The sequence below is a fragment of the Oryctolagus cuniculus genome, chromosome 3 (assembly GCF_964237555.1).
Source record: "Oryctolagus cuniculus chromosome 3, mOryCun1.1, whole genome shotgun sequence".
In the NCBI taxonomy this organism is placed as follows: domain Eukaryota; kingdom Metazoa; phylum Chordata; class Mammalia; order Lagomorpha; family Leporidae; genus Oryctolagus; species Oryctolagus cuniculus.
In genome coordinates this window covers 174,156,399-174,169,832 of record NC_091434.1, presented here as the reverse complement: position 1 = coordinate 174,169,832, position 13,434 = coordinate 174,156,399, and the positions used below count along the sequence as shown (strand labels likewise).

The 13,434-nt window shown below is 47.3% G+C and overlaps 1 protein-coding gene across 8 annotated transcripts in view; it reads right to left on the bottom strand.

The window, feature by feature from the left end:
• Positions 1–13,434, bottom strand: part of ZNF746 (zinc finger protein 746) — an 81,570-nt gene that overhangs the window by 44,124 nt on the left and 24,012 nt on the right. Inside the window, exon 5 of one of the 8 annotated variants that reach the window (XM_051849847.2) lies at positions 4,378–13,379. The exons of the other annotated variants lie outside the window; for them this stretch is intronic. Coding sequence (XP_051705807.1) covers positions 13,374–13,379 — 6 coding nt within the window. The 3' untranslated portion in view covers positions 4,378–13,373. Of the gene's footprint in view, positions 1–4,377; positions 13,380–13,434 lie in introns of those variants that run through there. 8 annotated transcript variants of the gene reach the window in all.

The following is a 13,434-nucleotide window of genomic DNA, read 5'->3' as shown; positions in this document are numbered from 1 at the left end:
AAAAGCTCCTGGCTCTTGCTTTTGGATCGGCCCAGCTCCAGCTATTGCAACTATTTGGGGAGTGAACCAGCAAATGGAAGACCTTTCTCTCTGTTTTTCCATCTCTCTGAATGTAATGCTGCCTTTCAAATAAATAATAAATAAATCTTTTTAAAAAGTGGTCAAAAGGTTTGAACACTTAGACAGAGAAAGTTAACAGATAGTTAATAAATATATTCAAAGGTGCCCAATATCATTAATGATTTGAGAGATGCAAATTAAAGCCATAGTGAAATTCATAGTACACCTATTATATTAGCTAAAACCAAAAAGACTGACCACACTAAGTATTGGCAAAGATATGGAAGAACTGCTAGTGGTAATATACAGTTGATGGGTATATAAAATGCTATAACCATTTTTTCCAGCCCTAGGGACTTACCTAAAAGAAGTGAAAGCATATATCCAAAGATTTGTACATGCGTGTTCATAACAGCTCTATTGGTAATTGTCAAATGCTAGAAATAATATACATGATCATAAACAGGTGAATAAGTTAACAATAATTTATGTATCTATTCAGTGGAATACCACTCAGCAATTAAAAAAAATCCAAGCTATTGATGCACACAACATGGACAAATCTTAAAATAATTATGCTAAGTAAAAGAAACTAGATAAAAGTAAAGTAATTGAATTTTTTTTTTTTTTTCGAGCAGAGTGGACAGTGAGAGAGAGAGACAGAGAGAAAGGTCTTCCTTTTGCCATTGGTTCACCCTCCAACGGCCGCCGCGGCCGGCGCGCTGCGGCCAGTGCATCGCGCTGATCCGAAGCCAGGAGCCAGGTACTTATCCTGGTCTCCCATGCGGGTGCAGGGCCCAAGGACTTGGGCCATCCTCCACTGCACTCCCAGGCCACAGCAGAGAGCTGGCCTGGAAGAGGGGCAACCGGGACAGAATCTGGCGCCCCGACCGGGACTAGAACCCGGTGTGCCGGCGCCGCAAGGCGGAGGATTAGCCAAGTGAGCCGTGGCGCCGGCAGTAATTGAATTTTAATTTATGTAACTTATTAGAAAATGTAAATGTAATGTATGTACTCCCAAAATTATTACGGTTGAAATCCTATCCCCTAAGGTGAGGATATGAAGAGACTGGGTCTTTGGAAGGTGACTAGTTCATAAGGACAGAGTCCTTACGAATGAGATTAGTGCCCCTATAAAGGAGTCCCAGAGAGCCCCACTGCCCCTCCCACTAGATGAAGAGACAGCAAGAAGGTGTCATTTATGAGCCAGCAAGTGAGCTCTCACCAGACAGAACTTGCCTTGATCTTGGACTTCTTAGCCTACAGAATTGTGAGAAATAAATAAATTCTGTTATTAAAAGCTACCTAGTATATACTATTTTTGTTGTAGCAGTCTGAACAGACCAAGATAAAGGAGTCACCTAGAACACTAGAAAGCAGCTCAGTGTTTTCTGCAGATGGGCTTTTGGAGGGGGAGGAGAGGGGGCTGCGAAGAATCATGAGCAAACGTTGGAGTTGACCATGCATCGCCGGTGTCACTTGCTCGGTTATGTAATGAGTGCACACTTACATACTTAGGTCAAAGTGCATCCAACTGTATACACTACTAAGTCTTCTGTATGTCAATTATACTTTAGTAAAGCTGCTTTAACAATGACAGCCTAGCCAAGATATTCTCAGATTACAAACAAAAACACGGGCAGAATTCGTCACCAGCGTATCTGCACATATAAAGTTCTTTAGACTGAAGGAAACAGCACCGGTAGGAAATGGTGCCTGAAGGAAATACCAGTAGGATATATATTATAATCTCCAAATCAACCACAGAAAATAAAATAGATGTTTAGGTAAAATCCACTAGAAAAGATAAAAATGGAATATTTAAAATTTTTTTTGATTAATCCAAGGGAAAGTGGGAAAGGAGAAAAAAAGGAACAAAAAAAGGACAAATAGAAAACAAATAACAAGAAGATAGACTTAAACATGGCCACCTCAGTAAGTCTAAAAATATAAATAAAAGGCCGGCGCCGTGGCTCACTAGGCTAATCCTCCGCCTGTGGTGCTGGCACACCGGGTTCTAGTCCTGGTTGGGGCGCCGGATTCTGTCCCGGTTGCTCCTCTTCCAGTCCAGCTCTCTGCTGTGGACCAGGAATGCAGTGGAGGATGGCCCAGGTGCTTGGGCCCTGCACCCCATGGGAGACCAGGAGAAGCACCTGGCTCCTGGCTTCAGATCGGCGCAGCGCTGGCCATAGTGGCCATTTGGGGAGTGAACCAGCAGAGGGAAGACCCTTCTCTCTGTCTCTCTTTCTCTCTCACTGTCTAACTCTGCCTGTCAAAAAAAAAAAAAAAAAAAAAAAAAAAAAAAGGTAAGTTTAAACTGCAAGCTATTATTATTGTTATGGAGAGAAATGGACCACTGATCTAGTTTACTCTCCAAATGCCTTCAATGGTTGGAACTGGGGATCAGGCTGAGGCTGGAAGCTGGGCGCTCACCAGGTCTCCACGTGGGTGTCAGGGATCCAACTGCTTGAGCCGTCACCTTCTGCCTCCCAGGGACTGCAGTAGGAACTGGAATTGGGACCTGGAGCCAGGTTTCCAGGTGGGCATGCATCGCTGATCACAAAACCTTCCTAGGGGTTCCACAGTGGACTTCGCTCCCACGCCTTCACTAGGCATTGCCCCATCTGGGGCCCCATGCAGGGGCTCCAATCCCATGGCACAATTCCGCCTGGCCTCTCAGGTTTTTCTTTGCAATTTCAGTGGAAATCACCTCTACCCCATAACTCTTGATTCTGCAGGCCTGCAAAACCAGCATCACACGGACAACGGCAAGGTCTGCCACCAGACCTTGTTACATATTCTGAGTGATTTTGTCAAATAAATGTATTATGGCTTTTTTCTCTCAGTTTATGATTTATATTTTCATTTATTCATTTTAAATTTTTATTTGCAAGGCACAGCGACAGAAGGAGAGAGATCTTCTGGAACAAGTGGTCAGCAAGTGGATTTTCCGTGTCTATCCTAAAGTCACGTTTTCTTTACTCCTTTGGCCAGGTTGCTAATTTTCCATACCTTTCCGCTGTGGTTGTTTTGGCCCCTGATTCTCACTGTAAAATTTACTAGCAACAGCCAATAATACACATGATGCAGTCTGAATGATTTGCTGCCTTGAAATCTCTTCCATCAAACAAAACATTCCCTCACCTCTAAGCTTGGCCTCCCGTCACACATCAGGACAGGGACACAGTAGAGCAAGGTTCCTCACTACCATGTAACAAGGGTGGTCTTCAGCTCAGTTCCCAGTTACATCCTTATTTCTCTCTGAAATCTCTAGCACAGCCTTTACCACGTTAAAAAATGAAAATGTAAGGATGAGTGTGTGGTGCAGTTAAGTTACTGCTTGGGATACCCTCATCCCACATTGGGGAGTAGCTGGTTCAAGTCCCAGCTACTCTGTTTCCAATCCAGTTTCCTGCTAATGTTTACCCTGGGAGGCATTAGATGATGGGTCAAGTAATTGGGTGCTTGCCACCTATGTGGGAGACCCAGATTGAGTTCCAGGCTCCTGGCTGTGGCCCAGCCCAGCCCTGGATGTTGGGGGCATTTGGCAAGTGAACCAGTGGATAAAAGATCTCTCTCCTTCTGTCTCTGTGCCTTGCAAGTAAAAAATTAAAATAAATAAATGAAAATATAAATCATAAATTGAGAAAAAAAGCCATAATACATTTATTTGACAAAATCACTCAGAATATGTAACTATGTAACACATAAATACATAAATATAATTTCATACACACATGAGCACTTATACCAGCAGCCCAATTGAAAAATGAACAAGTTCACCAAGGAAGACAAAAAGCATGTGGAAAAGTGCTCAGCATCATTAGAGATGGGGGAAATGCAATGCAGGTGAAACACCTCTCACACCCACTAGAACGGCAAATGGCCCAACACCACCCGAAGGGGAGGAGGTAGGGTGTAGAGTGCCTGCAATTCTCCCACGTTGCTGCTTGCAGTGTGAAATGGCTTAACTGTTTTGAAGAACTGTTTGACAATTTCTTATAAACTTCCTATGAGTCAGTAATTTCATTCTCAGGCTTTCATCCAAGGGAAATGAAAGCATATGTTTGCAAAAAAGCATATTGTACAAGATTATTCACTGCAGCTTTATTTGTAATAGCTCTAACTCAGCAGGAAAACGGATAAATGAAATATAACTTAGCAATAAAAAGACACAGACTAATGATAGATGAAACCATGTAGACGAATTTCACCAACATTACTTGCTGGTCAAAGAATCCAGACACAAGAACATACTGTAAGACTCTAGATCAAGCCAAAGTAATCCATGTTGCTAGAAGTCAGAAGACTACTTTCTTTCTTTCTGTTTTGACAGGCAGAGTTAGACAGTGAGAGAGACAGAGACAGAGAGAAAGGTCTTCCTTCCATTGGTTCACCCCCCAAATGGCCGCTACTGCCAGTGCGCTGCACCGATCCGAAGCCAGGAGCCAGGTGCTTCTTCCTGGTCTCCCATGCGGGTACAGGGCCCAAGGACTTGGGCCATCCTCCACTGCATTCCTGGGCCACAGCAGAGAGCTGGACTGGAAGAGGAGCAACTGGGACAGAATCCGGGGCCCCAACTGGGACTAGAACCCGGGGTGCCGGCGTCGCTAGGTGGAGGATTAGCCTAGTGAGCCAAGGTGCCTGCCCTGAATTAAATTTTAATAACAATTAAATGTGTAATTTCTATCATTTTAAGATGACCTTACCTTTATAATGATAATTGCAATAATTATACCATTAGAATTTTTGACTTTTTGGAATTCTACATGGAACAAGTCAGGCTTTGACTTTTGGTAGGCTCCCCCTCTCTGCTCATCCAGGCTCTGTCCTGTACCTAAGGGAATTTTGTGTGTGCAGACACGGATATACCCCATGAGCATGCCCACGCCCCACTCTCTTCCCTGCAACAGCCACACACTGGCAAGCCCATGGTGCTATTGGTGTGCTCACGAGAGATTTTGAAAGCCTGGTTCTGGGCTAGAGGTCTACACAGGCCCTGGGAATGACTCAGGGTGTTTGGGGAATTTGAGTCCTTGTTACTCAGAGAGTATTGTGGGGATTACAGGGTCCAGGCAGACACATATCCGTGTGAGAGGCACTGCCAGAGGAGAGGACAGCTAAACGCAGGGCAAGGGAAAGGAGGCTGCCTTTCTAGTAGCTACTGAGCCGACTCCGGAGCCCCACGATGGCAGGCCTGACCCTAGCACCACATCCACGGGTTTTTCCCACCCACCGCATTCTGGGAGACTTTCTTCTGCTCTCACCAGCACATCCCAGTCAGTTGCCCTCTCAACCTATCCAAAGCACTTGTCTGTGGAATTTTTTTTTCTCTAACTCCTGCTTGTTGCTATTTTGTTTCTCTTTATGGCCTGCTCAGCCCTTGTTCTGGGAAAGCCTGTCTTAGTCCATTTTTCTGTTGCTATAACAAAGTACCTGACACTGGGTAATATATAAAGAAAAGAGGTCTATTAAGTTCATGGTTTTGGAGGCTGAAAAGCGCAGAGAGCATGACACTGGCCTCTGGTGAAGACCCCTGTCTACACTGTGTCATGGGGGAGGATGTCGTGTGTCCAGGATGTACACGGGAGAGAGAAGAAGAAAAGAGCAGGAAGGGCCAGGCTCACTCTTACACAGCAGCCACACTTGCAGGAACTAACCCACCCTGCTAGACCAGCATTCGTCCCTTCACAAAGCCCAGCATGACCCGATCACCTCCCGCTTGGCCTCATTCTCTAAGGTCCCATCACCTTTCAATATGATTACATCAGGGACCAGACTTCAACATGGGCTTTGGCTGGGGCAGACCACAGCCAAAACCTCAGCAGGTCTCTTTCAACTCCCAGAGAGCACAAAGCCATAGATGACCCAGAGAGGATGGTGCTGGTCACCAGAGGCCCTGCTGTCCAGTTACACCAACCCTCTAACCCTTGTCCCTTAATGTGGGAAATGGGACTCAGAATAACATTTCTCTGAGAGGTTCTAAGGATAAACAAGAAAATGTGAAATTTCTTTGTAAATAAGAAATCGCTGGGTAAGTGCTAGTTACCAGAACGATGTGCTATTGGAGACCTGAAGAATACAGAGTCTGTCCATGCCAGGGGACCACAAGGACCTTAGGGAGATAAAATATTCATACAGAAAGCAGGATACCCTGGCTTCAGCCTTACAAGGCGAGAGATAAAGTAAGTGCGATACCGAGTGGGAAGAGCTCTGAGGCAAGAAGCAAAACACCAGAGTCTGCAGAATTAATGGAAAAATCTTGGGGGTGGGTGTTCTCACTGAGAACCTCTTAGATTCTACATGTGAGAAGTTCCCTTCTATGCAGAGCACTGGAGGATGATGGGGGCACATCAGTAATGTGTACACGTTGTATACACGTATGGGATCATCACAACGTACCCACAAATGTGTGCAATTTCTGGTAATAAAAAAGAAAAGGATAACACTGAGGAACTTACATAATAAGTAACAAAGGGCAAGGATTTCAAAGCCCAGGTTTCACAGCTAGAAGCTGAGCTTGCCCCACAGACTGCCTGGCTGTCAGACGTGGGACTTGAGTCACAGCCCTGAGGATGGCAACAGGGCTGCCTACACACCTCCCCACCCCGCCTCTACTGTGTATTCCAGGTGCGGCCCCTTCAACTCATCCGTCTGCTTCCTCTCAAGCTCCTTGGCTTGGGTCCTTCCGTGCTCTCCCACGTGGGAAAGGCCTTGACCTTTGCACCTGCAACTTCCCTGACAGCTGGTCTAACAGCCTCTTTTCAAGCCGGTGACTGGGACCCACGTCGCTTGGTTCACTGGCCTAAGTTCCCATAACAGCTCCCCAGCAGACCTGGCACTCCAATCTGTGTGTCCTGATGGCAGAATGGGGCTCTTTCCTTTCTGACATTCTCCGACGGATCCACCCTGTCCTGCTTACCCACTGGACGGCCCAGCCATTTAAGGGCTAAGGAGAACCTGTAACAGCAGCTGCTCCTTGGGAAGGGTCTGGGGCTTTTTGAATAGAGGTCAGCAGCTCTGTTCTTGCCCCACGAAGCATGGCCAGGAGGCAACCTAGAGAAACAACATGCACCTGAGAACAAGAAAGGCTTGCAGGACAAGCTCAGGCCTGCTCAGCACCCTCTGAGGTGGTCACCCCCATCAGTGCGTGGTAGAGGCAGCCTCTGGATCTGACAGGAATAATAGATGGATTCATTTGGGGTTTGTGGTAGGGAAATGTGGGTGGCTATACAGGTGAAAGGTGGTTACATAAAAGGGCAGGCATGTGTAGGGAGATAGCTCAGGGGTAGAGCATTTGACTGCAGAGCAAGAGGTCCCCGGTTCAAATCTGGGTATCTTTTTTGCACCTCTTGGATTTTGTAACCTAAACGTGCTATTGGAATTCTACCTTAATTTCCTTACCAATGTTCCAGAAAAGAAAGACCAGGCCTGGCTGGGGTCCTACCGCTGTCTTATTTCCTGCCTTCACTTCCATTCTGCCTCCTTGGGCTGCATGGGCTTGTGCATTTCACCCTTCTTTGTGGAAATTTCATCCCCCCAGTCCAGTTGCCCTCCCCAGAAAGAGGGTGAGAAGAGCAGCAGACTTCTCTTGGACACCACCCATTAGTTAAGGCTTGCAAATTGGTCCCCCTTAGAAAGTGAGTATGGGGAGGGATTTGCCAGTGTCTCCCACTGTGTGTGTTATCCTGTAAAGCCTATAGACAAAGTTGGCAGAGTTTGCCTACAGGTTGGATGTGATAAATAGGGAAACACATGAGATACAGATAAGTCTATTTCAGTCTGCATAACTGGAAGGCTAGAGTTACCATTAAATGAGAAGGGGCAAGGCTTGGTGTTTTTTAGACAAATAATAAAGGGGTAGGTGTGTGGTGCAATACTCCCATATTGGAGTGCTTGGATTCAAGTTCCAACTCCACTTCCCACTTCCTTCCACCTGGCCAACTCAGGGTGTTTGGGTACTGGGGAGTGAAGCAGTGAGTGGAAGATCTGTTTGTCTCTCTGCCTCTCCAATGAATAAAGAGAAATAAATTTTTTTTAAAAGATTTATTCGAAAGGCAATTATAGAAAGAGAGGGAGAGACAGAGACAGAAAGATCATCCATTTGCTGGTTCACTCCCCGAATGGCTGCAACAGCTGGAGCTGGGCAGGTAGGAAGCCAGGAGCCAGGAGCTTCTTCTAGGTCTTCCACATGGGTGCAGGGGCCCAAACACTTGGGTCATCTTCCAGTTTTCCCTGTCCATAAGCAGAGAGCTGGACTGGAAGAGGAGCAGCCAGGCCATGAACCAGCACCCATATGGGATGCCGGCATCAAAGGAGACGAGTTAACCTGCTGCATCATAACACTGGCTGCCTCTGTAGCTGTGGTCATTTCATTTGTACTGACATATAATACCCACTGAATGAATTACTATGAGTTTCTTTTATTTCTTTGTTGATGTTCTATGTCAGTCTGATCAAGAGACAGAAACCACAATGTAACTTGAACAGGAAAATAAAAAACATTGACTATAACATGTGGTGCTTTGAGATTTGCTAGTAACTAGAAAATAGACCTCTAATAAGCACAGGAGTAGCAGATGTGAGGAGCAACCACCATCCCAGGACTGAAATGGTGTACCCACGGAAGAATCTGATTCCTGATCTGCTCTGGGATCCAGAGGGTGGGATTTTGGGTCATGGAATGACACAGAGGTCGTGGCAGATCAGTGTTGGAGAAATGGTCCCTCAAGGGTGAAGAAAATCACCCCCAGGGGGTTTATCATGGAGGGCCCTGCAAAACTGCCTGAGTGGAGGTGTTAGAGGCTATTTGCCTCCAGGTGCTGTTTTCTGTCACTGTCTACCATGGGCCCTGGAAAATCTACCTCCACTGCAGGAAACTGGTGCTGGAAAGCTGAGTGCACTGTTAAGGGCAGGACACTGGAAAAGTGGCCGCAGGAGCCTGCTGAGGGAGCACTTTAGAAAAGGGAAGCAAAACCTCCTTTTCCTACAGTGTTTCTGCAATGTCCCCCAGCGACAAAGCTTCAGTGCCACCTGACAAAGAAAAATACTTTAAGGGCCCAAATCCAGTTTCACAGAGCAGGCAGGCAGGGTGAATCTGGGGCTGGGAGGTGTTTGGTGTGGGGATTAAGATGGCAGCTGAGCTGCCTGCAGCCCATACAGAAGCACTTGAGTTTGAGCTCCAGCTCAGCTCCTGATTCTAGCTTCCTGCTTATGAACACTCTGGGAGGCAGTAGGTGACAGCTCAAGGAGTTGGATCCTACCACTCACATAGGGGGCTTGGATGGGGTTCCTGGGTCCCAGTTTCAGCTCATTCAGGTCTTGATCTTTGCCGACATTTGAGAAGGGAACCAGTGGATGGGAGCACTCTCTCAAATAAATACACTTTAAAAAATTTCACATGTACCTTTGGGTTGTTTCCAATTTTTGCTATGTTTAAGCAGAGCAGGAGAAAAAAAAAAAGCTGTGAACATCCATGAATGTATCTTCTGGTTCACATGTATATGACTATCTCTGGGGCATATACCCAAGCAGTAGCCATAATATCCACCTCTGGTATCTCATTTGACACTACATTTACCTTATTTTCCTGAGGTTGAGTAATTTGGGTATGTTTAGTGGTCTTCCACATCACATGTGCTTATCAAGTCCTTTGCTTGTTTTTCTACTTGCCTTTTGGCCAATTTCTTATTGACTGAAGCATATAATCTGGATGCAAGTCTTCTGTTGAGTGTATGGTTGTACCAGTTACTGAACAAGGTTGTTCCTCAGCTCCCAGCTGATGCATCTTTGCTGTTTAGTGATGCAGGGTCTGGTACACTGCAAGCCACATTTCTAGTTTACATGCCAGCTGCCTGTCAGGTTTTGCCAGCTGAATCAGTAGATGAAGACAGGAAGCCAGAGGAGAAGAGTAGGCACTTGATTCTGTTCCAACTTGTTATTCCTATCAGGCTAGACCCAGCAATGACCTTCTCACAGGCAGTGCTGGGTTTAGTGCCAGCTGTCTTGTGGCAGTCCCAAAGCCAGCCTCATCAGCAGTGGTCCCCTTGGAGACCCCCCTTCTGGAGTCCTGAGATCCCAGCACCAGCTGGGCAGCACCCATCCTCACAAGTGGGGGGCCCAACTCTTGCCAAGCTTTGCCAATCTGATAAATGCAACCACGTCCCTTTTTTTTCCTCTCAACATTAAGAGAGAGGGTGTTTGCTGCTTCTTATCATTATTACCTCTGCATCACCTTGGGAACCCAGGTATTGTGGTATGGGACTTCAGCATCTTTTTTTTTTTTAATATTTATTTATTTGAGAGGTAGAGTTACAGACAGAGAGATAGACAGGGAGAGAGAGACATCTTCCACCTGCTGGTTCACTCTCTAAATGTTACAAAAGCCGGAGCTGGGCTGCTCTGAAGCTAGCAGCCAGGAGCTTCTTCTGGATCTCCCATGTGGGTACAGGGACTGTACCACTTGGGCCATCTTCCACTGCTTTCCCAGGCTATTAGAAGAGAGCTGGATCGGAAGAGGAGCAGCTGGGACATGAACCAGCATGTTGCTCCCCCTCTTCGTGGAGGAACGACACAGGACCCTGCGCTGTTCTTTTGTCTGCTCGGCCCTCCCCGGGTTTGCTGCTGGTTCTTCCCGGGTTGGCTACCGACCCTTCCACCCCCGTGGAAGGGCGGTTCCCCCTAGCCACTTTCCCCACTTCCGCGGGGAAGCAGCACACCGCCGGCCGGCTCTCTCGGGGGCTGCACAGGTGTTCCTTCAGATAGATGTTCCCCTTAGATGTTCCTGGTGCATGTTGTCTCTCTCCTCCTTTATAGTCCTCTTCCACCAATCCCAACTCTGCTACCTACACGCCGAGTACGCTGCTCTCCTCCAATCAGGAGCAGGTCCTACAGTTTATTGGTTGAACTGGAGGCAGCTGTGTAGAAGCTGTTTCTCCCTTCTCAGCGCCATATTGTGGGAGAGCAGATGCATAGAATAAGTCTTAATTCCAGTAACTTAGTCTAGTCCGAGTTGCTCCCCACAGATCCCCCTTTCTTTTTATTTTTTGGCGTTGATACGCGCCTGTCTTCGGTGCCCCGTGGCACACACTCTGCTCTGCTTGCTAGAACTGCCTGCAGGTGCTTACAAGCCCTATCAGGCAAACCGAATCCAAGCCCTCTCATTGCCTTCTTGTGGGGAGACTTATTGGTGTTGATTCGTGCCTGTCTTCGGTGACCTGCGGCCGCCCACAGGTGCTTATCGTCTTACTAATAAGGCAGACCGAATCCAAGTTCTCTCATTGCCGTGCGTGTTGTGGGGAGGCCTTTCTCTATTTCTCTATCTCCGGGCATTCCTATTTCTCCTATTTCTCCTTTCTGCCAGCATTCCTATTTCTCTCATTTTACTTCTAAACTTCTGTTTCTCTTATCCCCGCGGCTTCCCAGCGCCCGCCCCGAGGCTGCTTCTCGGCTCCGCGCGCTCCGCGGTCTCCGCGCCCTTTGCGTCCGCACCACGGCCTCGTGCTAGCCCCGGGTTCCCTATCTACTTGTGCCCCGCGCGCTCTCTCTGCGCGCGGCGGCTTCCACGAGTCACACAGCACAGCTCACGTTTCCGCCACCGGTATTCAGTCCAAGTTCCCCGGGCTAACCTGGCGAATTCAACCCAGCTCACGTCTGCGCCCTTCGGCTTGGCTTCCCGTCCTTTGCTCCCCGGGCTAATCTGACGGATTCCAACCTGGCGGCCCGCGTCTCTGCCTCTGGTTCCAGATTTTCGCCTTTTGCTCCCCGGGCTGACTTGAAGAATCCCAAGATGGCTTACGTCTCTGCTTCAGCCTGCACTCGTGGCTTCATCCTCCCTAACATATTTTTCTCTACCCGGTATGTTTCCCTAACTTTTCTTCCAACAACAATATTCCCCTCTCATTTCTCCCGGCTTCTCCCCACAGTCCGCATCCGAGTCTGTTTGTTCTAGCTTTCACTTTCGCTTTCGACCTTAGAGATTTCTCCCAGCTTCCCCCCGTAGTCCGTATCTGAGTCTATGCCTAGGCTTTTGATAGCTTCTTCCGGCACCTTTTCCGTCCGGCTTTTCCCTAGGCTCTTTGCTAGTCTCTCTCTCCGGTAATTTCCCACTTCTTCTCGTTTCTTCCCTCCTAGGTTTCCTATCCGAGTCACGGCACCATTATGTCGCTCCCCCTCTTCGTGGAGGAATGACACAGGACCCTGCGCTGTTCTTTTGTCTGCTCGGCCCTCCCCGGGTTTGCTGCTGGTTCTTCCCGGGTTGGCTACCGACCCTTCCACCTCCGTGGAAGGGCGGTTCCCCCTAGCCACTTTCCCCACTTCCGCGGGGGAGCAGCACACCGCCGGCCGGCTCTCTCGGGGGCTGCACAGGTGTTCCTTCAGATAGATGTTCCCCTTAGATGTTCCTGGTGCATGTTGTCTCTCTCCTCCTTTATAGTCCTCTTCCACCAATCCCAACTCTGCTACCCACATGCCGAGTACCCTGCTCTCCTCCAATCAGGAGCAGGTCCTACAGTTTATTGGTTGAACTGGAGGCAGCTGTGTAGAAGCTGTTTCTCCCTTCTCAGCGCCATATTGTGGGAGAGCAGATGCATAGAATAAGTCTTAATTCCAGTAACTTAGTCTAGTCCGAGTTGCTCCCCACACCAGCACCCATATAGGAAGCTGGCACCACAGGTGGAGGCTTAACCTACTAGGCCACATTGCCGGCCCCATGGGACTCAGGCATCTTAACCAGTTCTTAATCACAAGGCTAAACACTCTCCCCCTTCTATTCCATTTTTAAATCATGTGGGATTTTAAAATATTTTGTGCCTTAATACAAGAGCTCCAACTTTACGTACAGTGTTAAATTGAAACAATATTAACAGGCATTCTAGTCTTGTTTCCAACTTTGAAGAGAATTCATCTAATGTTGCATCATTAAGTATGATGGTTGCTGGAGTTTTCGTGTAGATATGCCCATTTGGACTTTTCTGAAGAGGCTTTTTGTCAGTAAAAACAAGAGGAATTTTAATAGGGAGTCTTCTTATATTCATTCCTTGCTTTTCTTCTTTTCAACAAAAAAGTAGACTATTGCTAAGGGAGAGAGAAGACTGACAAGGAAGTGTCAGGTGGCTGGGGACTGCCCCTCTCTAGTTAGAAGGATTTGAACCTAAGCTCAGGGGAGTATGCCACTCACGCTGAGCACACCAGACACCAAAACAGCAGTGTTCATGGGGTGGTGCTGCCTCATGTAATTCATTCCACTCTGTACTTGGATGTCTTTGCTCATTTGGCTATTTATTGCTTCTCAACTTTTATGATCAATGTTGTGTTCAGCACTGTATAAAGAAACATAAATGAGCATTTAAAAATATTTATGTGAAAGGCCGAATT